Source organism: Phyllobates terribilis, unplaced genomic scaffold (genome assembly GCF_046119375.1).
Source record: "Phyllobates terribilis strain yellow unplaced genomic scaffold, ASM4611937v1 Scaffold_7__3_contigs__length_470593459, whole genome shotgun sequence".
Taxonomy (NCBI): domain Eukaryota; kingdom Metazoa; phylum Chordata; class Amphibia; order Anura; family Dendrobatidae; genus Phyllobates; species Phyllobates terribilis.
Window position 1 is genome coordinate 238,098,745 of NW_027362767.1, and position 25,721 is coordinate 238,124,465.

At 42.6% G+C, this 25,721-nt stretch overlaps 2 protein-coding genes across 4 annotated transcripts; both read left to right on the forward strand.

Annotated features, from left to right (window-relative positions):
• The first annotated feature begins 575 nt into the window (after nt 1-575).
• Nucleotides 576-12,132, forward strand: RBM34 (RNA binding motif protein 34). 2 transcript variants are annotated; one of them, XM_073639901.1, is made up of 12 exons: nt 576-661; nt 1,710-1,839; nt 2,484-2,652; nt 3,095-3,234; nt 4,020-4,215; nt 4,650-4,709; nt 5,494-5,537; nt 8,112-8,195; nt 8,411-8,474; nt 8,562-8,604; nt 9,135-9,253; nt 10,865-12,131. In XM_073639901.1, the coding sequence occupies exons 2-12, from the start codon at nt 1,775-1,777 to the stop codon at nt 11,327-11,329; spliced, it is 1,449 nt and encodes a 482-aa protein (XP_073496002.1). In that variant the 5' UTR covers nt 576-661; nt 1,710-1,774; the 3' UTR covers nt 11,330-12,131. The 2 variants fall into 2 exon arrangements, with proteins under 2 accessions (XP_073496002.1, XP_073496003.1); XM_073639902.1 differs by lacking the exon at nt 576-661 and adding an exon at nt 877-982 and having other exon boundaries at nt 10,865-12,132.
• A 6,237-nt stretch (nt 12,133-18,369) lies between these two features.
• Nucleotides 18,370-25,357, forward strand: LOC141153099 (uncharacterized). Of its 2 annotated transcripts, XM_073637775.1 has the most exons (3): nt 18,370-18,527; nt 18,699-18,747; nt 22,293-25,357. In XM_073637775.1, the coding sequence occupies exon 3, from the start codon at nt 22,307-22,309 to the stop codon at nt 23,810-23,812; it is 1,506 nt and encodes a 501-aa protein (XP_073493876.1). In that variant the 5' UTR covers nt 18,370-18,527; nt 18,699-18,747; nt 22,293-22,306; the 3' UTR covers nt 23,813-25,357. The 2 variants fall into 2 exon arrangements, with proteins under 2 accessions (XP_073493876.1, XP_073493877.1); XM_073637776.1 differs by lacking the exon at nt 18,699-18,747.
• The last annotated feature ends 364 nt before the right edge of the window (nt 25,358-25,721 follow it).

Below are 25,721 nucleotides of genomic sequence, written 5' to 3' on the forward strand. Positions count from 1 at the left end.
ACATTTATAGGACATTTCATAACTTTCCCAAATTCTTATGAAAAAAATATTCCCCCACAAACTGCATTGAACGACTGTACCCAATTTATTAATTGCTATGCAAAGGCTGGAAAGTTGTGAGATCTGCTCTTCTGTGCCCCCAACAATTATTTACATTTTTCTTTTGTGGGGGGGGCCCAATTAGAACTTCTGCTATGGGGCCCATGATTCCTATGTACGCCCCTGCTTAGAGGGGTATCATGTATCGACATTAGCATAAGAAAATTGGGGTAGCTTCCCATAGCAACGAATCAGGTTTCAACGCTCATTTATTAGTGGTCAAAAACTGCTACCAGAAGGGCTGCTGGGGGCAACTGCACCATTTTGTCCCCCTTTCACTAGTTTTTGCTAAGCTCCCAATAATAAAATACAAAAAAAAAAACAGTAACTGTAGATTTCTTTTAGAGGGTTGCAGAGAATGTAGTACATAAAATTAATTAACTGTATTTTGAAGCCTCTGCACTGTTTAATAAAGTTTGTTGAAAAGAATCAAAATGCTGCGATCAAATGCTTCCAAGCAGTGTGTTGTTGATAAAGTTTGTTGAAAAAAAAAAAAGCACGTTGTTTGCAGGACCCGGAAGTAGTTTAGTCCTGGTGCAGCAGCACATGGAGAGCAGCTACGGTGGGTGCAGCCGCCGATCACACTTCTAGGGGGTCTCCAGGAGAATCCCGGGGTGCATGTAATGAAAGGCTCATGGAAAGAGGCGCTGTGTTTCTAAAGTATTATACAGTAGATAGCCCTGGTTTGGAGATATAATGGCCGAACTACAAATCCCAGCATGCTGTAGGAAAAGCTAATAGGATAACAATCCAGTGCATTGAATTGATTCCCCTCCACAGAGCAGAAAGCTGAGGACAGCAGTCTACTACCTGGGGCTCACCAGCACTTGTGGGACTACAACTCCCAGCATGCATGTTGTAGTTTACAGACACCATACAGGAGGTTGTCTCATGAGGACTTCACCTGTGCTATTAGGAAATGTGCACATTATTCAGGGTTGGGGGTGGGGGGTGCTGCTTTTTAGATCTTAAAGGGGTGGTCCGCTGCCTCTCACTTCCGCAGCAGAGGGGCGCTCTGCTGTTACAACCCCCTCCTCCCTGCCAATTTTGCATAGGTCTCAGCAGGTGTGTAGTAACGTCATCAGCACCGCTGCTGAGGTCAGTGGTGCCGGACATCCCCTGACTTCACATGGTTGTCACATATTCCTTGTCGGAAAATTTCCAGGCCGGTCACAGCTTTCCTTGCAAAATCAGATTCGTGTCGAGGGTCTCGGGAATGGAGGATTACGTTTTTAAATATTCTTAAAGGAGTCGACTTTGAAAAAAATCCTGATCAAATGATACTTTTGATCGGTTACCCAATCTTTTGAGTTTCCCCCTCCCCCCACATGATTTACCAACATTTTTATCATGCCTATGTGCTATTGTGGCAGAACAGGGACAGTCCTCCTTCGCTGGGAGGCTTGTGACAAGTTTTGCGGGCTGGGGCCAGAACTGTGTGGAGTAAGAGTAGGATGCTGCTGTCCAGGGTCCAAACATGAGGCCACAGACATTGTATCAGATCAGCATCTCTTGTAACAATTGCGCTTGTATTTTTATTGAGATATATTCACATAATTATAATTTTTTTTATTTACTTTTTTTTTTTTTTCCCCTTTGATGTCTATCAGAATCCAGCACCTTTTACTATTTGAGGCTTCATACACATCTGTTCTAAAAAAAAATAAATAAAAAAATGAAGATGGAAGGATTGAAAAAGAAACCTAAGAAGGAGAAAAAGAAGAGACACGCTAAGGCAATGTGAGTATATACTGTGTATATATATATATAATGTGTGTGATTGCCCTTTAAGTTCCTTTATGTTGTGCAAAGAAAAACAGCCTTTGGATTTTCCTGCTCGTTTAACAACTTTTCTTGGACAATCAGTTACTGGTGTATAAGCAGTCATTCTCCTGAGACATAGAACAGCCAGAGTGGGAATGCGTGTCTACCTGAATCCTATTAAAAAACATTTCCACCAAAAACAGAGTCAGTGTCACTAACCTCTCTTGCCCGACCTTACAACATGTGTGGAGAGCTGCTAAGGCATTGTGTGCCTAGGAACAAAACTCACCAGGTGATGTAAAATTGCCCCTGGATGTGCACTGTGCACCATGCTACAAGCCTTACTCCATGCCTAATACAAGAAGTTACAGTGACATTTTAATATGTGGCCATACCTGGTTGACTCCTCTTGCAAATGGGGAAACAAATTGGACATGTTGAAATGCAACACACCCAGTCGTTTTTTCCTCAAAGATCTGAATACAGAGAGCTCCCTGGAACTTCTGAGATACTAATACAGCTGCGCTTCTTCTTTCCCTCCACCCTTGTGTCTGCTAGAGAGCAGTGATATATTTCCCATTGCTTTATACGATATAAGATTTTTTTTTGACTCCTTGCAGGTGTGAAACTAAAATCTCTGAAGTTGAACCCGAAGTTGAAAGTTATGTAGCGGGAGAAGTGTCAGACAGCTTGTTCCCGAAGAAATCCAACCAGGGTACAACAACGCTGTCATCACTCTTCAATACGAAGCCTTCCTCCGCTCAGCCCCTCTACGTTCCTGTTGTAATTGTGAGTTTTATTAAGGGGGTTGTATTTGACTAGAAAAAAAGATTCTTGCCTCCCGGTTGTGTTTGGCACTGCAGCTCTGCCCCATTCAGTTGTGGGCTGCAATACCAGACAAAACTGAAAGAAAAATGTGTGTATGGCATATTATATTAGTTGGCACATCGTGCTAGTAAACTGTACAGTGTAATTGGGGACAACAAAAGTCAATAATGGGGAAAGAATAATTCATAATCCACAAAATGTAAATAGAATGCAATTTATATATGAAGTACTTGTGGATCGCTAGCTGCTGTGAAACTAAAACTCCCAGCAAGGCCTGTCTGGCCCAATATTTTGAAAGGCTGCAGAGCTATAAGTTAGAGATAACTGTGATACCAAGTCAATGACCAATCTTGGTATGTTTACATTTACTCTGATTTTACTTTTTTTTTTTTTTGATATATAGACAAAAACTAAAAGAAAATTTCCTGAGCCAGATGACGCAAAAAAGAGTAAGCAAGCGCCTGCTGTCCTTCAGGAAGCTGAGCCGAAGAGCAAGGTCGCTAAAAAAGAGCTGACCTTATCTGAAAAGCGAGTGGAGGACAGGTAAGATCAGGCCAATAAAGTGAAAACTACAGCTAAGGCTCCAAGGCAACTTTTTAGGATCAAAAGGTGGCTTGTGACTTTTTTTTTTTTTCTTCCCCCATTCACAGGAAGGGCCGCTTCAGATGTCCGTGAACTTTATCCGTGCACAATCTGTCTGCGGGCCTCCCAACCCCGAACTCGACAACCTCATATATTACTATGAGGCTTTCGCAGTTAGGTCGGAAGACTTGCAGACAATGTGTGCTTGGCAGTCCGTGCTCAGAGTTTCACGGACGTCTGACGCAGCCCTTATGCTTGGATTTTACTCTTAGGCAACTCTGTGGAGTCATAACCTAATTGATAACAGACAGCGTGGGCCCAATTCTCCGATTGCAGCTCCGCGAGTTGTGGGATGGCTATTACTGATTCTGACATTACATGAAAAAAAAAAAACACGCAGCCCTTGTATGTTGCTGCCAAGATGTTCTGCATCAGTAAGCATTCAGTGAACCAATTAAAAAAAAAAAACAATTCCCCTACAATATACCTGAATACTGTAAATCCAGATCATTGATTACTGTGAAGGTGCTTCATATACATTTGCTTTGGACCGTGGACGTCATAGCGGCCCGGGCACTCTGACTGGTCACTTGGCAGATCTCATGTTGTCTGCCTTGATTTTATTTTCTGTGCAGCAGTATTTTGTGTGACTTGATCCTTGGCAGGGTGTGTTCACCTACCTGTGTTTACATCCATAAAAACTCATTTTGGCCCCCTTTTTTTTTTTTTTTTTTGCACTGTTGCAGGGAGCAGGCACTGACAAATGCAGATGAGGCTGAAAGAAAGAAAACCGCTAAAATGAAAAACCTAAAAAGCAATAAATACTCTGAAGATGAAGACATGACAAAGCAGGAGAAAAAGAAAATGATTATGGCTGAGGAGCGGGTGAAGAATAAAAGAACTGTCTTTGTTGGTAATTTGCCATCTTCCTGCACTAAACAGGTATGTGGGAACAGATCTGGAAAAGTATTGCATGAAGTCAGGTGGACACAGAGGTATAGTCCCTATACAAAAGTAGTGTTGGCTTATCACAATTAATCCAGGTATTTCAGTTTATATAGATAAGCGCCACTCTTGCCCACAGGCCATGTCTGGTATTGCAGCTTGGCCATATATGCACGTGTCAGCCTAAGGGCCTTTGTTTCTGAATACAATTTTTTTTTTCTAAGATATAGCAAAGTTAGAGTATTACAGCAATGGCCGGATCCTTGTTTCAGGATAGCGGGTCAAACCAAACAATCCATCCTCCAGTGTGGCTATTTCTTACCAGTGTCGGACATGTTTAGGGTTTTTCTTCCATTAGTATGAAACTACTTCCTGGCTTTAATGACTGTACCCTTCACTTCGTCTGTGATTATGTGATTTTTGTTTGTTAGATGCTGAAGTCTTGCTTTAAAGAGTTTGGAACGATCGAGACGATGAGATTCCGTTCTGTGGTATGTTTCCATGTTAAAGGTTTATTTTATTATCTTTTTTTGTTTTTATGAAAATCAGGTCCTGGAGGGATTGTCCTGTCTAGACTGCATCCCTTTATTTTGTTGCTGTCTCCAAATCAAAATTGAACATGTGTGGAAACCTTTCCACCCTCCGGATCATCCGATATTGCCTGGAAAGCTACACAATTATCTATTACATGGCACCCACATAAATGCATTGGAGGCGGTGAATTACATGATTGGGCCAAGTTTTACCTGACTGAGTAGGAAATCCCTGGTTGATTTGATCTTTGAAAGCTTTCATATTAGATTCCTGAAATACTCTCATCTTGGGCTTTATTCACATCTGCTTTGTGACTTTCATTTACTGCTGCCCACACCACTACCTACATACAAAAATCTGCACCAGCTACTGGCTCGTTCAGACCAACGTAATGTACGCACACCGAGGGCACACACACCCATTATAGCCGATGGATTAGGAATAGGGCGCATAGTCGGGACCACCTAGTGTAGGTGCTATAGTGTACATAGGCTGCAGTGCTCGTCTTGATTTTGGTGTTCACATATCTGTTGTATGACTTATAACCGGGTCCATTATTATGTCAGAAAACAAAACGCAGCTCTACTTTCCCATCAACCATTACACATTCTGCCATACAGGCCACCAGTTCAGTATCCAATGCAGATGTGAACACGGCCTTATGCTTTGTGCTGTTGACATGCCAGGTGTCATATAAGTGCTCATTTTTATTTATTCCCCCTCCCTTCTTTCTATGTTAAGGCTCGAGCAGACCCCACTGAATCAAGAAAAATTGCTGCTATTAAGTGAGTTGACTTTAGATATATTTTGCAGCTATTTCTCTTTCCTTGGTGCCCATACTATGTGATAGACATATGAGTGCTCCCCTCTCATGGCTGGTCACCTTTACATACAGTGGGTACGGAAAGTATTCAGACCACTTTACATTTTTCACTCTTTATTTCATTGCAGCCAATTGGTAAATTCTAAAAAGTTTTTTTTTTCTCAGTAAAGTACACTCTGCACCCCATCTTGATTGAAAAAAACAGAAATGTAGATATTTTTTGCAAATTTATTAAAAAAGAAAAACTGAAATATCACATGGTCATAAGTATTCAGACCCTTTGCTCAGTATTGAGTAGACCCCTTTTGGGCTAGTACAGCCATGAGTCTTCTTGGGAATGATGCAACAAGTTTTTCACAGCTGGATTTGGGGATCCTCTGCCATTCTTCCTTGCAGATCCTCTGCAGTTCCGTCAGGTTGGATGGTGAACGTTGGTGGACAGCCATTTTCAGGTCTCTCCAGAGATGCTCAATTGGGTTTAGGTCAGGGCTCTGGCTGGGCCAGTCAAGAATGGTCACAGAGTTGTTCTGAAGCCACTCCTTTGTTATTTTAGCTGTGTGCTTAGGGTCATTGTCTTGTTGGAAGGTCAACCTTCAGCCAAGTCTGAGGTCCAGAGCACTCTGGAAAAGGGTTTCATCCAGGATATCTTTGTACTGGGCCGCATTCATGTTTCCTTCAATTGCAGCCAGTCGTCCTGTCTTTGCAGCTGAAAAACACCCCCATAGCATGATGCTGCCACCACCATGTTTCACTGTTGGGATTGTATTGGGCAGGTGATGAGCAGTGCCTGGTGTTCTCCACTCATACCGCTTAGAATTATCAACTAAAAGTTCTATCTTCGTCTCATCAGACCAGATAATCTTATTTCTCATAGTCTGGGAGTCCTTCATGTGTTTTTGAGCAAACTCTATGTGGGCTTTCATATGTCTTGCACTGAGGAGTGGCTTCCGTCGGGCCACTCTGCCATAAAGGCCCGACTGGTGGAGGGCTGCAGTGATAGTTGACTTTATGAAACTTTCTCCCATCTCCCTACTGCATCTCTGGAGCTCATCCACAGTGATCTTGGGGTTCTTCTTTACCTCTCTCACCAAGGCTCTTCTCCCACGATTGCTCAGTTTGGCTGGACAGCCAGGTCTAGGAAGACTTCTGGTGGTCCCAAACTTCTTCCATTTAAGGATTATGGAGGCCACTGTGCTCTTAGGAACCTTGAGTAATGCAGAAATTCTTTTGTAACCTTGGCCAGATCTGTGCCTTGCCACAATTCTGTCTCTGAGCTCCTTGGGCAGTTCCTTTGAGCTCATGATTTTCATTTGGTCTGACATGCACTGTGAGCTGTGAGGTCTTATAGAGACAGGTGTGTGCCTTTCCAAATCAAGTCCTATTAGTTTAATTAAACACAGCTGGACTCCAATGAAGGAGTAGAACCATCTCAAGGAAATGGACAGCATGTGACTTAAATATGAGTGTCTGAGCAAAGGGTCTGAATATTTATGACCATGTGATATTTTAGTTTTTCTTTTTTAATAAATTTGCAAAAAATGTCTACATTTCTGTTTTGTTTTTTTTTGTTTTTTTCAGTCAAGATGTGGTGCAGAGTGTACTTTAATGAGAAAAAAAATGAACTTTTTAGAATTTACCAAATGTCTGCAATGAAACAGTGAAAAATTTAAAGGAGTCTGAATACTTTCCGTACCCACTGTAGATGCTTGAGGGACGGCCTTCATCCCCGTATAGAAGTCATTGCTTGTCATTTCTGTTAATGTTTGACTGATTCTGCTAACATCATCTTTTTTAATGTTTGATTAGTTGATCTTACCTAATTTAGGGTATTTAAAAAATGTTGTTTTCTAAACTTAGACAGCCCCTTTAATATTTTTTTTTTCATATTCTTACCTTTTCATTCAACCAACCCTCCCTCGCTTGGCAGAAGGGGAGGATTCTCTTAGTCTGGGACTATCCTCTTTTTTACTGTATGCTGAATACTAAAAACAGAAATCTAGTATAAAGGGCAGGAAAAGTGTTAATGTAATATCATAACCATCAGTCTATATATAAGGAAAGTACCTGTTTTAGGCGTTCTCTTTTCTCCCCTCCTAGTTTTTGGTTTGACTTGATGTAACCATGCTTGGAATGTACATTCTGCTATTTACCATCTTATAACAACCTAGTCATGTATATTTCAAGTTATATTCACATTAATGTATGAAAATTTTATTTTCAATAAAAACAAGAAACATCAGTCTGTTCAATCCACTGTTTCTGCTGCAACTATGTCATCACTTATGTGACTCCTGCAGCCAATCACTGGTTTCATAAGTGACCCTGACATGTTCAGCACATGATCACTGAGGCCAGTGATTGTCTGCAGTGTCGACATGAACAATCGACACAAAAGTCGCCTTTTGGAGCAGCCGGCGGATTAAATAGGTAAAATAATATTTTTTTATTCTTTTACCCAACATGTTTCTAGTCCAGTTTTAAAAATTTCGGGCAACACCTTTTCATTTTAACCTCTGTAATGTAATTTGTCTTCTAGGCGAAATCTGCATCCTAAGCGGAAAAGCATAAATGCTTATGTGGTGTTTAAGGAAGAAGACAGTGCTACCAAGGCTATTGTAAGGTAATGTTACTAGCTCTGCTCTTGTTCTGGGCGACAACCCCCTATGCGAGATGTAATGTGGACCTCTTTGGTTGTTGGACCGCTTTCCGAGGATGTGCAACAACCGTTGTATTTGATATCGGTGGAGTAAATGAAGATGTTCTGCAGCAGCCAATGACATGACCAGTTTTGCTCTGCTATAAACCAATGCACTTGTTTTTTTGTTTTTTTTTCAGAAATGGTTTTGAGATCGGCAGTGGATTCCATATCCGAGTTGACCTTGCTTCAAAAAGCCCAACAGTAAGTGTCCTGCACGTTCCGCTGCCATTAGAAATGGTTTTCAGCAGAGTCTGGTTTTTGATTTTTTTTTTTTTTTTCTTTTTACAGCACAACAACAAGAAGACTGTATTTGTAGGAAACCTTCCTTATGGTAAGCTGCGCTTCTCCACAGTTCTGATACACTGCACGAGCTCCTTTGCATATACTGCCATTTCCCACATCTGTTCTTCCTGGAGGACTTGGCATTGTACAGAAATTCCATTGATTTCAATGGGAACGGTGTAATACTTAATGTGGCCTGTGGTGGCGCTGCAGGGAAAGTGAGAACTTGCCGCAGGGTTCATCCACAGATTGTAGCTGATTGCTATGAGGTCCAGCAGTGGGGCACCATGTGATCAGTTTAAAACTTGGGACCAATCGAATAAAAGTTAAACCTAAAAAAATCAAATTCCTGTTGCGACCCCTGTGATCAGCTATCATCTGTGGGGGTAAAACCTGGCAGTAAGCACTTATTTTTTCTACTGCTTTGACTCACAAAACCCCTAAGGTCAGAGATTGCCCGCAGCGGTCTCAACCCCTTCAATCAGACTTCTATGAAAATTCATTTGGCTAATGGCCCTCCATTGTATTGGGCACCATTCAGACCTTAATTATATCATTCTTCTTCTACTTTCCTTTTAGACATTGAAGATGAGGCGCTCAGACAGCACTTTTCTGATTGTGGCACCATAGAAGGTGTTCGTATTATCAGAGATAAGAGCACTGGGATCGGGAAAGGTTTTGGCTACGTTTTGTTTCAGGTATGTAATGGGAACAGATGTACCATCGTGTACTCCTGCTATTTTGCTTTTTTTTGTATTGGTGTGAGAACACGACAGATCAGAATATTTTGTATGTGCCCATATAGACATCCCCTAAAAGTGTGAATTAATCTACATTCATTTGCATATAAATATTTTTTTCATCGCAAAACTAAGGGTTTACCCCTCACTTTAGGATAGTGGGCAAAACCATAACCTCTGTCTGGAAAATAGGCAGAGATTTAATGTTTCCATCCACTGTTCTAAAATAAGGAATGAACCTATTGGTTTTGTGATGAAATGCCTTTACTTTTAGGGATCCTCTGGGGAGATTAAAAAAACTGCATTTATCTCTACATACTGTCAAAAACTTCAAAGAGTCATCCCTTTTTCTGTTGTCATATAGCTCTGCATGTGATTTTACAATCCCTCGATGTGACTTCACATCACAGCACCGCTGCTGCTCTGGAGTGATCCCCCTCCCTTCTGAGGGGTGTGCGCCGCTTCTACTTTATGCAAGCCAGACCCCTGACCGAGCCTCCTCTCCAATCACAGATCAGGGGCATGGCTTCCTTCTTGCTTTTTATGCTAGCCAGCCCCCTGACAAAGCCTCATTGCTGACTGTGGACATGTTTGTTGTTCCCCCTCCCTCTCCCTGCTGTTCTATAATGGCTTGCTTTAGATGTCCCATAAGAATTGTGAGGGAGCGCAGAACGAGTGTGTGTACTGTCATGGCTCCTTCTGCACTTCCTTCCTGCTCAATTACAGCTCTTATGTGATAACTCATGGCTCCTTCTCGCTTCTTCTGTGCTTGTCACACTTCTCGACACTTCACATACAATCTGTGAAGCAGTGTGGAGGGAGCGGGATGTGTACTGTCATGGCTCCTTCTCGCTTCCTCTGTGCTATTGTCACACTTCTTGACATATCACATACAATCTGTGAAGCAGTGTGGAGGGAGCGGGATGTGTACTGTCATGGCTCCTTCTCGCTTCCTCCCTGCTCCATTACAGCTCTTATATGACAACTCATGGCCCCTTCTCGCTTCCTCTGTGCTATTGTCACACTTCTTGACATATCACATACAATCTGTGAAGGAGTATGGATGAAGTCATCGGCAGGTTTTCAAAGTGTTTGCACTTAAAATGATTGGATGTTTAAATAATTTGTCCGTTCTCTTCCACATCGGGAGGTCTAATGAATAGGATAAATGCGTGTAGACTTGAAGGTCGTTGGTGTCGCTGATCTCCCGTGGCAGAAGTGAGCAATAATAGGACAAAGTGTGTAAGGGCTGGGCAGTAATGTAATTTTTTAACCATCAAACTACTTAGGTGCAATCAGCATCTGCCGTGCTGCCGCAGTGTATGAGACCAGCATTAAAGGAGTCGTCCTATCTCAGACATTAATGGTATTTGCACAGGATATGCCATAATGGTCCGGACTCAAATCTACCAGACATTTCCTACGGATATCTGCTGTCTGACTGTCTAAGACTGGGATACCCCTTTAATTCTATTAGCCGACTAGCCAAACACTTCACAGTCTGAATTAGACTGCTCCAGTCTAACAAACCTCACTGTTTTCCAAACCATTATTTATTTATTTTTGCAGGGAACCGACTCCGTGCTGCTTGCTCTTAAGTTGGGAAATTCTGAGCTGATGGGGCGAAAACTCCGAATAAAACGATGCATCTCCAATGATGGAAAAGGACCAGAGAAAAACAGCAGCTTCAAGCCGAAGTTTCAGTCGCTAAACAAAGGACAAGTGATGAAACACTCATTTGTGGGCGAGAGGGCAAATGGTGCAAAAAGTAAAAACAAAAGGCCAAACAATAAGATAAATCAAATGGCCACAAAAGCAAACAATAAGCCGTTCAATAAACCAAGGGACAACCAAACAAACAATAAGCCGTTCAATAAACCAAGGGACAACCAAACAAACAAGAAGCCGTTCAATAAACCAAGGGACAACCAAACAAACAAGAAGCCGTACAATAAGCCAAGGGGCAATCAAGCAAATAAGAATCAGTTCAATAAGCGGTACAAAAAGCCAAACAAGCAAGCGCACAGGAAATGAACTGGACAGAGAAGTAATACAAAGACAGTTTTATGTATCCTGCAGACTCGTGGCTGCTTGCGTTTGACAAAATTAGGCTATGTTCACACATCCAGTAATCATCAGTTAGAAAGGATCCGACAGTAATCTGTTAACAAACACAACTTTTTTGTCCAGCTTAAAAAAAAAAAAAACTGATTTCAACTGGATCCGCTCTTTTAACATTGAAATCTATGGAAAATTGATCAGTTAAATATCCATCCATTTTTGTTCCGATTCAAACTGATCCAATAACCAAAAAAACGGATTCTTTTCATATGAAAGAAAAACTGATGGCTATTTAACTGATCAGTTAAAATCTTTTTTTTTTTTTTTTTTAGCTGGATAAAGTTGTCTGCACAACTTTCTTGTTAACCAATTACTGCTGGATCCCTTCTAACTGATGATTAAGTCTATGTTCAGGTGCCCAGTATGTTATGAGTGTCTTTAGAAGTGCAGATGAAGCATATGTGGTTTGTTCTCATTTTGTTTTTTTTACCCATTACAGAATTAATCATTATCCAAATTGTTTTAAAAAAAAAAACAAAAAAAACATAAAGGTAAAAAATTAAACAGTAGTCGTCATATTTTTTTTTGACCACTAAACATTGATTGTGCTGGCTACTTGTGAACAAAGATCGGGAGGGAGACATGAGTGATTTTGCAGAGTTACCCAGTGAAAAAAGTTTTTGTTTTGTTTTTAGATCAATGTGGCTGAGCTGCAATACCAGGCACAGCCTATTGACGAGTGGGGTGCTGTTACTTGGGGGAGGGGAAAAAACTTCTCTAATTCCATAATAATAAACACAGTAAATTTATGATGTATTTTATCTACCTGCTGTTACTAAGCATTACCCACTAGTTAGAAAAGTTTCAGGTGTTGCAAAATGTTTGTGCAGAAACTTCTTTCTCCAAATTTTGTAACTGTGAACTAGCATAGAAGAATAATAAATTCCCCTCCAGGGAGATCTCTCCTGCCTTCAGCACATATGTGGTCACTGAGTAGTCCTTTGCCCACCGAGGCAAAGCATCATTCTTCATAAACCTATATGAGAACTTTTAAGTGAAAATGGGAAGAGGACCAATTTTACTTTGGTCTATGAAATTAATTGGGGCATGCAGTATTTTTTTGCTACCTAAATGTGAGATGGGCACGCACTTTCCAAACAAACAAGGGTCCAATAGTTCTTCCCTGGGTGGCACTGTTTCTAGGGGAAAAAAAAAGTACATTTTTTTATTGATCACATTGGCTCACGCTGGTGATGCTTTAGATGGTTCCACCTTTCGGTTATTTTAATTACCACCAAAAATTTGCGCCAATTTTTTGGTGCATGAGGTCTCTTTACAAGCCACAACCCATTTTCCATCTAGGCTTTGTCTCTCGGTGTGGAAGATAAATTTACTACCAAGTTTCCTTCCAGTTTCACTGGGGGTCCCAGCTGCAGGGCAGACACTCTGTGATCTGATTATTGACAAAGGACAACAAGTAGGGGTTTTCCAGAGCAATAAACCCCTCTATTAAATAAAGGGAGTCTGTCATGGGCCAGGTAAGGTAAAACACAAGTTGAAGCACATCAGTCTAGTCCTATATACACTTTATATCTGCAGAGAAAATTAGCATTTTATGAAAGTTCTCTTTGTCTTTCGGGTCTTTATGGCTGAGTTGCTGCGGTTCCTTCCACTTCTTAATAATATCACTCACAGGTGATGGGGGAAGATTCAGGAGGAAGAAATGTCATTAACGGACTTGTTACCCCGGTGGCTCCTATTAGGTTAAGTGCACACTGAGCGGTTTTGCAGTGTTTTTTCTGCACGGAAATGTGCCAAAAACGCCTTGTAATCCATCTGCCAGCTAAAGCAATGGCAATCCTGCTGTGCACATGATGCAGAAATTTCCACTCAGGATTGTCATTGCGTTAAAATATGCAACATGTCCATTCTATGTAGTGTTTCCCGCCAATTGACTTTAATTGAACTGCAGCAAGCTCGCAGGTATAAATATATTTGCGGATTTGCTGCGGTTGTTTGCTGCGTATTTGACTAGTCAATGGGTCAAATATGCTGCAAAAAATGCAGATGGAATGGTACCCGGGTCGGCTGGGGAAGACTACTTCTCCCATCATCTGACCGCCACTCCCGCTGATAACAGCGAGAGCGGCGCAGCTGAGGGGAGCAGTAGTCTCCTCAGCCGAGCCGGTGTCTGCTGTGCACTGTGTTAAAAAAATAAATAAATAAATCTCTTAATAATTTAAAAATAACACGATTCTCACCTGTCCGGCGTCCTGATCACCCAGTGGTACACTGACAGGAGCGCGCTTGCTCCCGGCAGTGTACATCGTTGCTGCTGGGACTGAGGTCACGCGAGTTCATCAGCTGAGAGCTCCGGGACCTCAGTTTACGGCATCGGTGCTGTGTGGGAATATTCCCATGTACTCTGATGCAGTAATGAGGTCACCAGAGCTGATGAACTCACCTGACCTCAGCCTGCAGCAGAGCAATGTACACTAATAGGAGTGATTACAGTGATTGATGTGGCTGCTGTAGAAGTGACCCGGATCGACTTGGGACAATATGGATTATGTCAGGACGGTGGACGGGTGAGGGATATGGTTGTTTTTTATTTTGTTCAGGAGACGAGGGATTCGGGGATTGGCAGAATAATAAAAAAAAAATTAAAACCGTGTGTAACTTTATTTCAATAAAATACTTTATTCTGGCCGTGTCTTTTATTGAAAAAGAATTGAAAACTTTACTACGGGGTTAGTAATCGGGGTGTCTTATAGACGCCTCCATTACTAACCTGGGCTTCACGTCAGCCGCCAATACAAGGCTGACATGAACCCCACTCGCCTCCGCTACAGGGCAGTGGGAAGACCGGAGGCTAAGCACCAGATTTGGCGTATCTTATGGATGTGCCATTTCTGGGACTGCTGAGGGCTGATATTATTAGCCGCGGAGGAGGCCAGGATCCACAGCCCTTTTCCTGGCTATTAATATCAACCTGCAGCTGTCTGTTTAGCCTTTGCTGGTTAGATTTTATAGGGGGACCCTACGTCAATTTTTTTGGGGGGTCCTCCTGTAATCTAGCCTGTAAAGGCTAAGCAAATAGCTGTGGGTTGTTATTAATAGCCAGGGAACATTTTTGGCTAATGGTCCCTTCCCCAGCTACTAATATCAGCTCCCTCTGCTAGTTATAAAAATGTTGCGGGAGCCCACGCCATTTTTATTTTTTTCCATTTTAGGCTATGTGCCCACAATCCGGATGTAGCAGCGCTTTGGTGCAGCATATTTTTGCGCGTTCTATTGAACACAGGTAAATCCGCATGTGTTTACTGAACCATGCGGATTTATTGCATTCAATACATTCTCGTGGTCAAATTTCTGTTGTGGAGACTAGAGACTGCGCAAGAGAATTAGACATGCTGCTGTCCTGAAAGACACGCCGCATGTCAGTGTCCACAGGTGATCCATAGCCTCAGATGCACTCATAGTGGACACGGGATTTCTAGAAATCCCATCCACTATGCTGTAACATCTGGACGCTGTGGATTTGAAGCTGCATAAACACACAGCTTCAAACCTGCAGCAGCTCTGGATCGAGGGCATGTACCCAAACTCACCCGCAGCATGTCATTTTCTGTAGCGGAGTTACGGTGTATATTAGTTTAGGAGCTCCGGTCTGCTGTGTATATTTGTTTTGGGGGTCTGGTTTGCAGTCTATATTAGTTTAGGAAGTCTCATCTAGGGTCAGTATTAGTTTGAGGGGTCTTAACTATTTTTAAGTTTAGGTTCCACAGTCTGTATCAGTTAATGAGGTGTGTATTGATTTTGAGATCTGATGAAGGAGATTGTATGCACTACTTGTGATTCACATGCCTTAGATTTGGAGATGCGCTCTATATAAATACAGGGTGCATTATACACATTATACAGTGCTGCTCACCATTATTGGCACCCCTTCATTTTTTTTTTCGTAGACTGTACAATATCTTCAGAAATAAATGGAAATCTACCAAAGTTATATCCTCAGGATTTTTTAATTAGTGGTCCAAAGTAATACAACAATAAAACATTGTTTTTCAACTTCCATGTTGCAAATTCAAAGAAAAAAAATGATTAAACAGCATGTGCAGCAATAAAGGCAGCCCAAATATTTTCAATGGGATTGAGGTCAGGACTCAGGACTCATTGCTGGCCATTTTAAAACAGTCCATTTTTCCTTTTTCAACCATTCCTGTGTACTTCTGGATGTGTGCTTTGGTCATTGTCTTGCTGGAGGACCCATGATCTTCGACTCAAACCAAGTTTTCTTACATTGGGTAGGACATTTCACTCTACAATATCTAGATAATTCTCTGATTTCATGATTCCTGTAATACAGTCAAGGCCTCCACGACCAGACGCAACAAAGCCACCCCACAGTGTTATGGTTCCTCCACCATGCTTAACTGTTGGTAAGGTGTTCTTTTTCTTATAAGCTTCATTGCGCTGTCTGTAAATAAACGGTTGCTTTGCCAAAAAGCTCTATTTTTGTTTAATCTGTCCACAGAACATTTTCCCAGAAGGATTGTGGTTTGTCAAGGTACTCTATAGAAAAGATCAGTCGCTCCTTTTTATTCTTTCTTTTAAGTCTTTTCTTCAGCAATGGTTTCTTCCTTGGCCTTCGCCCATAAAGCTCTGCTTGGTTTAGTGTGCGACATATGGTACTTGTTGAAATCATGACCCCAGACTGTTCCAAGTTGGCCTTCAGGTCTTTGGATGTTTGATGTGGGGTTTTTTTTCCCACCATTCGCACCTACCTTCGAAGACATCTCTTGTCAATTTTCCTCTTTCTCCCATGTCCAAGGGAGTTCTTGACAGTTCCATGCTTGGCAAACTTCTTAATAACATCGCACACTGTTGAAACTGGGATACCAAGGTCTTTGGAAATGGCCTTATACCCTTTGGATGGTGTTTGCCAATAATAGCAGTTCTGATGTCCTTAAGCAGCTCCTTTGTCTTCAACATTGTGACAAAGGAACAGGGCCTACCATGTGGCTTTTTAAAACACTGAAGTCGTTATCCATTTTCTAATTCATGTCACATGGACACTGACAATCACAGGTGAATCTCTTTTGTGATTTACCACAGGCGAGACAAAATGTGTTTCCATACTAAATTAATGTAAAGGGTGCCAATACCAGTGACACAGCAAGCTTTAGGTTTTCTATTTTTCCCTCCCATTGTTTTTGGTTTTAAATTATTCTTTATCATTTGCTCTTTTATATTTAACACGAGTCTCTATACAAAAAAACTGTTTCACTTGATTCATTTTTTTTCAGGAGATATTCCACATTATGTGCTTAAACTTCATGGGTGCCAATAACGTTGAGCAGGATTGTAGAATACCTAGACAGCTTTGCTATCTGGATCCTTTAAAGGGAACCTGTGATGTAAAAAAATGCTATCAACCAGGGCCGGCTCCAGGTTTTTGTGGGCCCCGGAGGAAAGAGTCTCAGTGGCCCCTTTAGCACATACCACGATTCATGATGCACAGATACGGCGGAGAAATATAGGTATACAACACAGGTCCCAGGCTGTCCCCTCATCCTTCACATATGCAGACATGCACACACACAGTACGCAGACACGCGCACACACAATACGCAGACACGCACAGATACATACGCATAAATATTTGAACACATTCTTAAAAACACATAAAACAGACATAAATATATATATACACAGTCATACACACTGACATACAGGGCCGGCGTCAGCTGCTGTTCAAGCCCTGCTCTGCTTCATGCAGCAGCAGCAGTGTGTGGTCAGTGTGCTGCTGCTCCACCAGTCAGGCCCAGTGCCGTCACTTTCCAGACATGGCCGCGCGCTGTGCGGCTGTGTCTGGTAGTAATGACGTGGCAGGTGCGACACACAAGCAAAATTAAAGGTGCAGTGTCGCCCCTGCGTGTCATTGCTACCAGACACAGCCGCACATCGCACAGCGCACGGCCATGTCTGGAAAGTGACAGCACTGGGTCTGATTGGTGGAGCAGCAGCACACTGACCGTACACTGCTGCTGCTGCTGCATGAAGCAGAGCAGGGCTGGAACAGCATCGGCGGCTCTGCACAGATGCCGGGGAAGCGGCTCAGGCCCCGATAACGAGTGGGCCCCCCTGATGGTCCAGGGCCCCGGCACTTGCCCGGGTACGCCGGGTGCTGACGCCGGCCCTGCTATCAATCTGCAGGTATGGTGTTAATCTGCAGGTTAATAGCGTTCTAAAGCTGATGCATGGAAGAGAATTTCGTTAAAGAGACTGCTGGGCGAAATGCGTAGGAGGAAAGGGAAAATGGGCAGATATTCATTTAGGGACCAAGATGAGGACCTAGGTTCCCATGTCAGTGCAGGGTCAGGGTTGTTAGGGCAGGGAATCTGCTGAGGTCAATGGTGATGGATAGAAAAGAGAGAGAACAGGGTTAGCAATAGGAAACTCTGAAAAAATAAGTAGTAACCCATTTTCCCGGACGGAATTGCGCCTATTCCTCCATACCTCCTCACCCACAATGCAATTTAACTGACCAACAAATACAATTCTAGGTTTTTACTTATATTTATTTTTTTGCACATCTTTTAGGATTATTTTATAATAAAAGATGTATTAATTTAAAGTGATCTAACGACAGGAGAGATGGTGGTTTGGAAAATGATCCTCATATAAGAATTCGCATGTGGTCTTGTTGTAAACCACTTAGCTTTATAAACAGAGTAGAAGTAGACGGCTCCATTACTTTACATGCCAATCTGCAGTGAGCTCCCACAAGCAACGACTTTGTTTTTTTTTTATGCTTTTTATCTTTCCAATTATAGTAAAATTGCATAAAAAGAAAAAAAAAAAAATTGCTAGTGAATTAAAAGCCATCTGTCTGTCTGTGGAGCTCATTGTCCCCTCCAAACTCTAATAACTGGGGAGGTTTTTCAGATGGTTTTGCAGCAGGAACTCATTTTCTGAGCTCTGTTCCCTCTTTCGTAGTGAGTGACACAGCCGCACGACTTCCTGTGAGATCATGTTTAGCTGCAGAAGAGGAAGAAGAGAGGAGACTGAGGAGGAGCTGAGGATGTTGCTGCCACTGCAGCTGCTGCAGGTCAATTGTGGCTGCACTTACAGTCTTAAGGTGGTCCGGCTGCAGCGGTCAGAGGTAATATGCTGCCAGCACTGGCAGGCTGCTGCATTATTGTGATTTCTAAGGGAACACATTATGCAGCCTGATGTGCAATGACTATGATTGATGTTCAGCGTCAGCCGCTAATCATTGTGCTCCATTATATTTTTAATGCATGACCTGAGTCCGCTCACTTTTGCTTGGCAGGTGACATCACATCTTCTGATACCTGATGGGTCGGTAGCATGATTGGCAGGTACCGTCAACCTGTTCTATTCATTACAGTGTATTTTTGTATGTTATGTGTTACCCTGTGAATGCCAGCGTGCTAGAAGTTGACCCTTTTTATGCCAGAGAGCTGAGCGTGCATGCCCGTGTTTACTGGAGCGTCACCCAGTGGAAGCTGCAAGAGGTTTGGTGTGGAAATGTAGAATGGTTTTGGGGTGCACATATTTAAAGCGATGAAAACCTTTACAGTTCCATCCAAGTTACATGTGCGGTGAGTAGAGACCATCCAGGTTCTGTCTGGTTTCTGCTTTAAGAAGAGAAAAAAAAACTCATATTACAGAACTTCCTTTTTTTTTTTTTTAGTTCTACAGTTGTGGCCAAAAGTTTTGAGACCGATGCAAATTTTGGTTTTGCTGCTTCAATGTTTTTAAAACTTTTAGTCGGATGTTTCTGACGCGCCCCCTGGGCCGTGGGGTACTCGGTGCCGGGCCAGTCGGTGCAGGGGATGTCACAGTGGCAGGGACCCGGTCCGTGACCCAGGGCGGTCAATAAAAGGGGATTATAGTTTTTACAGTTTAATGTTCGTGATGCCACCTGTGGTATGCGGCTATATGGGGCCGCCGCTGCGGTGCAGATCCTCTGGAGCTGATGGTGATGCAGCAGAGTTGGTTCAGCTCTCCACAGGCAGAGCTTAGCTCCAGGGCAGGATGTAGTGATACTATAGGGTAGATGTGGTTGGTGCTGTGTAGTGCAGGGCTGGTGATGGCGCAGCAATAATTCCAGGACACAGTGGGGTGCAGTCTTCAAGGTTTACTCACAGTTGTTGAACTCCAGGCTACCTGGGCCAGGGTAACCTCCCACGCCGTCCTGTGTTTACCTAGGCAGGGGTTCAGCAAACTCCCAGGTGTTTCAGGAGTACATAATGGGACCCCAGTCTGTGTGCCTTCCTCGGTCGTCTTCCTGCACTGGCTCTCACCCTCCTGCCCTGCGCCTCGCAACCAGTGTCCCAAGCCGGTAACCTCGGATTTTGGCGGGCGACCTGCAGTCCCCTGATTCCTATGTGGCTACCTTTTTAGCGATTAGTTGCGGTTGTGGGCAGCTGCACCCTGAAAGTGCAGTAGCCTCCGGTTTCTAGCTGAGCCTTGTAGTTCTCCACTAGTTAGGGGCCGGTCCCCTTTGCGGCCTGATCCCTCCACGTTCCTGCAGATTCGGGTGCACGGGTGGCTTCCTGCACTTCCCGTTCCCCTGGGATCCCCGCGCTTCTGGAGCCTTCCTCTGCTCCCTTCCTCGTCCTGCCAGTCCTCCTGGGCCTCTCAGTCTAGGCCGCTCCTCTGAGCAGAGCTCCTACAGAGCTCCTGCTCCCACTCCTTCTCCTCTCAGACTGATCTCTGACTCGACTCTCTCTCCCAAGATGGTTCCCTCTTTATATACTCCTTCTGAAGTGCTCCCCTGTACTTCTTCCTCCAGCTAGGGACCAGGGACTGTGCTCTCCCTTAGGAGCAATCTCGCCCTTCCCTCTGAAGTGGAGTGTAATGGATGCAAGTGCGTGGGTCCCAGGCAGTACTTCATCGTTACCTGAGAGTGGGATACCACACCTCTGGATGAGATGCAGTACCTCTGTAGCGACTGAACCCGCAGGGGCGCTACATTCCTATTGTTAGTGAAGTACAGCTATAAACATTCCATACTTTTTTAGACTTTTATTGACAAATACATGAAGTTTATGTAAAGACTTACTATTTGCAGTGTTGGCCCTTATTTTTCATGACTTCTGCCTTTCGCCCTAGTGGCTGGTTGTCGGCTTCTGCGCCAAATCCTGACTGATGACCCTTTCTTGTCTAATCAGTGCTTGAAGTTTAGCACAAATTTTGTGTTTTTGTTTGTCCTTGTTCTTAATTCTTAATGTTCTTAATTCATGGCAGTGTTCTTAAGTTAAATTGTGAGTGATGCGCCTCCATAGAAGAAAAGCCCCCATACACACAGGGTCTCAGAATGCTTTACTGTTGGCAGACAGAGGACTCATAGTAGCGCTCACCTGTTCTTCTCGGGAAAATAATTCTTCCAGATACCCCAAACAGTTTAAAGGGGCTTCATCAGAAAAATAACTTTACCCCCATTCTTTGCAGACCAATCCCTGTACTTCCTGCACATTGTCAGTCTGTCCTTGATGTATTTCTTGGAGATATGTGACTTCTTTGCTGCCCTTCTTGACACCAGGCTAGCCTCCACCTCACTGTGTGTGCTGATGCACTGACTCCCGCCTGCTGCCGTTTCTGGCCAAGCTCTGTACTGGTGTTACACTGATCCGGTAGCTGAATCCTCTTTAGTAGTTGGCCCTGACACTTGCTTGACCTTCTTTGCTACCTGAAGTCTTCTTCACAGAAATTGAACCTCTCTCTATGAAGATCTTGATGATCCAATAAATGGTTAATTTTAGAGCAATCTCACAACTAGCAATGTCCTTGCCTCAAAAGCCCTTTTGATGCAAAGCATTGACGTCTGCAACTGTTTCCCTAGAGGTAACCAGAATAAGACCAAAGATTTCAAACACCAGCCCCCCCTTTTAAAGAAGCCAGTCTGCTCTTATAATTCAATCAGCATGGATACCACTGTGATATCAGCTGCCTTGTCCTCGTTTAAACTTAATCCTTCACTTACCAGAATATCACTGGAGTGACGTACGCAGCTCATTTTGTGGCAGGGCTGAAGTTCAGTGAAAATTAGATTTTTGGGATTAAAATAATTTTCATGGCAAGGAATGACTGCAATCTTTCACAATTCATCTCATCACTCTGCATAACAATCTAGAGTCAATGCAAATTGCCACTATAAAAAAGTGAAGCAGCAAACTTTGTGTAAACTAAAATTTGTTTTAGTATTTACAATTGTGGCTAAAAGATTTAAGACTATCACATAGCCAAATCCGGATGGACCCCAATCAATGGTGCCCTGATTCTTCTGTTAGCATCAGTTATGCAACTGATCCATTTTACACATTAATTCCCTTCGCCTGTTCCTAACTCATTACAGCGCAGAATTCCTGAACCCAATCTAATAAGCTTTTTGGGAAACTTTATCAGTTACTGAAGGAGTTATCAGTTTAAGACCCGGCAAAAATTGGGCAAAATATATGAATCTAGTGCCTGTGGCATGATAAATTTCACACACTTCTCTTTTTAATGTCATCTAAATCATTTATGTAGGCTCAAAAAGTGTATAAAATCCATGATAAAATTTGCACACACATGATTTTGGTTATCTGGATGTTTTAGCCTAACACATAATTTATGACTATTTGAAATGTTTCCAAATTTTTGCAGATATTCCTATCGCATAAACTGATTGCACATCACTAGGATATGCCATCACTTTATGATTTTGGGGAGGGTCCGATCTGTCGGACAACCGCTGATCCTCAGAATGAAAGGGCTGCAGTACTGATTCATTGCTGTCACTGTTTTTCAATGCATCAGATGAAGTGTTAAATACAATTGTAATGTTTTCAGTATTTTATGCTGTTATTATTGGCAAATTATATTCCAATATTTCATTTTTTGAATTTTTTTTTTATAGTGGACTACAAAATAATGGAGGGGCTTACATCCTGCCTGAGTGACATGCTGGACAGCGTGAAGGTAGCACAAGCCAAACTGGACAACAGCCCATTTTCCATGGGAGAATTCTTGAAAAAAGTGGGCATCTCAAGTAATCAGCCAACCATAGTGATGGGTCGCAAGCAATACAAGTGCGACTTGTGTCAGCGTTGCTTTTCAGACGCTTCCAACCTGAGGCGCCACAAGAACATCCACACAGGCCTGAGGCCATATGTGTGTGATATATGTGGCAGCAGCTTTCGTCAAAAGTCCCAGCTGGACCGCCACCATTTGGTGCACACAGGCGAGCGACCTTATCGTTGTCCCTTTTGTACGAAGGGATTTAGAGACTCTACCGAGCTGAGGATTCACTTTCGGGTGCACACAGGCGAGAGGCCTTACAGTTGTCCTATCTGCCAAAAGAGCTTTTCCCGTATCTGCTATATGAGGAGACACAAGGAAAAGCATGCAAAGATGTTAGTACAGGAACCCGAAAACTGTAATTTAGTCACACCCGCTAATGAGAATGAGGAGATTCCTCAAGAATTTCAGTGTTCCTACTGCAGTAGATCATTTAAAACCAAGAAAGATCTTGATGCCCATCGTCCTGTGCATTTAAAGATGGGACCTGCGGGGCAAAAACTTTACGAATGTGTCGAATGTAAGAAGTGCTTCAACAATTCCTCTAATCTAAGAAAGCATGTGGTCATACATACAGGGAAGAAACCTTTCACCTGTAACATCTGCAATCAATCTTTCCGGCAGGCCACACACCTTCAGCGCCACTACTTGGTCCATACGGGTGAGAGACCATTCAAATGTTCTATATGCCAGAAAGGTTTTCGAGATACCAGTGATTTGTTAAAGCATCAACGTGTTCATACTGCTGAAAAGCCTTATCAGCGCCCCATCTGGCATAACGCTAGAATACAAAGACAAAGGCATTTGGGTGAAGGGTTCAGGCCTGAGGTCAACCCTTTGTCTACACCTCAGTCCATGTCTACTATGAATGAAAACTCTTATGGTGTACGGAAGGAAGAAGAGAGCCCAAGTGCCAAAAAACATTGGAAAGATGATGACCCTGTACAGGGCAGGCACATTAAAGACAATTTAAAATGCAGTCTATGCGCCAAGTATTTTACCCGGATTTCAAGCCTCCATCGCCACTACTTGATGCATACAGGTTATCGCCCTTTCAGTTGTCCTATTTGTAGCAGGTCTTTTCAACAGCTCACACACCTCCACCGACACAAGCAGATCCACACCAGAGACCAACGATACCACTGCACTACCTGCCGGAAAGCTTTTCGAGAATCCAGTGATCTCTTACATCACCAGCAGGTCCATACAAAGGATCGATCGGACAGTTGTCATCTGACTTATTCTCAGATGCCTTACCTAAAGTCTCATCACATAAGTCACGGACGGGAGGCCTGCGAGGAAAGTGAGACTTTGGTAGATTTTGACGATGGCAACTCAATAGAAGTTGTGTTGGTCTAACTGGTGTCATAATCAGGAAAAATCTACATTTTGGATTGGTAATTTGTATAGTTGAGCAAAAAAAGATTCGTCCTGTCCAGTCTGGTCCTCCATGGCAGTCTTCACTTCATCGGCCATGATATTGGGTGCCTCTGATGTTTAGTAGGTCCATGACATCGGGGAGCTTAGCAAACCCTGGCCGTAGAATTGAAGTCTGCCCTGGTCTGGGAGCCACAGAGGACGTTGTGTGATGGCAGTTCGAATTTTATTCCTCCTCTCTAAAAATTTTCACAGATTGTAGAGGAAGATACTTTTCCTGTTAATGACAAGTTCATTTAGCCACAAATACTCATAGGTTCTTGCTTCTTCCATCATTTTCAAGATGGCTCTACTGGGACCTGTTTGTTGATGTTTGCCACAGCTTTTGGCACAGCTCTAAATCACCAACTTGACCTTCTAACACATATATAATAGGTGTCAGAAAAACGCAAATTTTATGCATCCTCATAACATTGTATAACAACATATTTTTGGGATAGGTCATTTCGATGTTATCATTGGGGGTCAGAATCCCGCAATCCTCACCAATAAGCAGAACGGTCCTTTATTGAGGTGCCGGGATTCTGACCCCCACCAATTTGATATTGAGGATCTATCCTAAGAATAAGTTATCAAAACCCTTATGATAGGACCTTCAGAAGAGTAAATTGGTAGTTATCAGGGTAAACACTAGGTACCATGCTTGTTAAGCCAAGTGTAGTACTCTGTGACTGTACATACTGGAGCTAGAGTTTGCACAACTATTGATACCCTTCGAGGTTATCCGGGATTTTTTTCTTTATGTTAAAGTAATAACATACAAATAAATGTAACTATTCAATCCATCCCTTACTGCAATGACATCACATCTGTTATTCACGAGACCTCTACATCTCATAACTGACCTCAGCAGTCACAGTGATTGGCTGCAGCGATCACGTGAATGATGGATGTGACGTCATCACTGCAGGACCGGTGGGCAGCAACAGCGGATTGAACAAGGTAGGCCATGATAAGTTTTTTATTATAACATATTTCCAGCTATTATACCTATATTTTCTTATCCCAAAGGATCCCTTTCCACTAATTCAGTGGATTACCCATTGTGAGAAAAATTGGTCATGAATCTTCAGTCGTCCCAATAAAAAACTTGAAGGTTTTAAGTTTTTAGGTGTTTTTTTTTTTACTTTACACAAAAATGTTTATCATTTCAAATATGTAATTTTTTCCATCAGTCGTCAAGAAATATAAAACCTGTGCTTCTAAGATTTCCAAACAATTTCTTTATATAGACAAAATGGACACAATCCTTTACTATAAAAGTTTCCTGACCCTGCGGTATCACTGGATCGTTTTTCATCATCACTTTCCTCTCTTGTCTCTGTATAAAGAATAGTCAACTAGGAGCCATGTTTGCGGTATCTAAACTGGAGATTTTGACATTTTATGTCTGTACATGTAGATTCAAGTTATTGCTGTAGAACAGAAATGTATATTATAAGACAATAATAAAATTTTTATCCAAAACCTGCGTAGACAATTGTGAGAAAGAAATGGCATACGTAAGCTGGCGCCATAATTATTAGCAGGTTCACATTCATTTTATATTAAGGTTCAGTTTAAAGATGATCTGTTACCCGCTTTTATTTTATTCCCGCTGTTCCCCTGAGTATTCCGCTTTTTATTTGTTTTTAAAATCCAACAAACGGTTCCAGAGATATGGGCCTTTATATTCAGTGCTAGTTTTTATTGTCTTTACTAGGGTTGAGCGAGTATGTTCTGTCCGAGTATGCTCGGGCCGAGCTCCGAGTATTTACAGCTGCTCGGTCATAAGCATGATTTGCATGATTTGCAACTGTTTGGCAGCTTTATTACATGTGAGGAATGTGTA

What these genes read in the sequence shown, in the direction of transcription:
- RBM34 (XM_073639901.1), top strand. Translation starts at nt 1,775, where the DNA reads ATGAAGATGGAAGGATTGAAAAAGAAACCTAAGAAGGAGAAAAAGAAG. An exon ending in TTGCTTCAAAAAGCCCAACA is followed by an intron (nt 8,475 to 8,561) that starts GTAAGTGTCCTG and finishes TTCTTTTTACAG; the next exon opens with CACAACAACAAGAAGACTGT. An exon ending in TGTAGGAAACCTTCCTTATG is followed by an intron (nt 8,605 to 9,134) that starts GTAAGCTGCGCT and finishes CTTTCCTTTTAG; the next exon opens with ACATTGAAGATGAGGCGCTC.
- LOC141153099 (XM_073637775.1), top strand. Translation starts at nt 22,307, where the DNA reads ATGGAGGGGCTTACATCCTGCCTGAGTGACATGCTGGACAGCGTGAAG.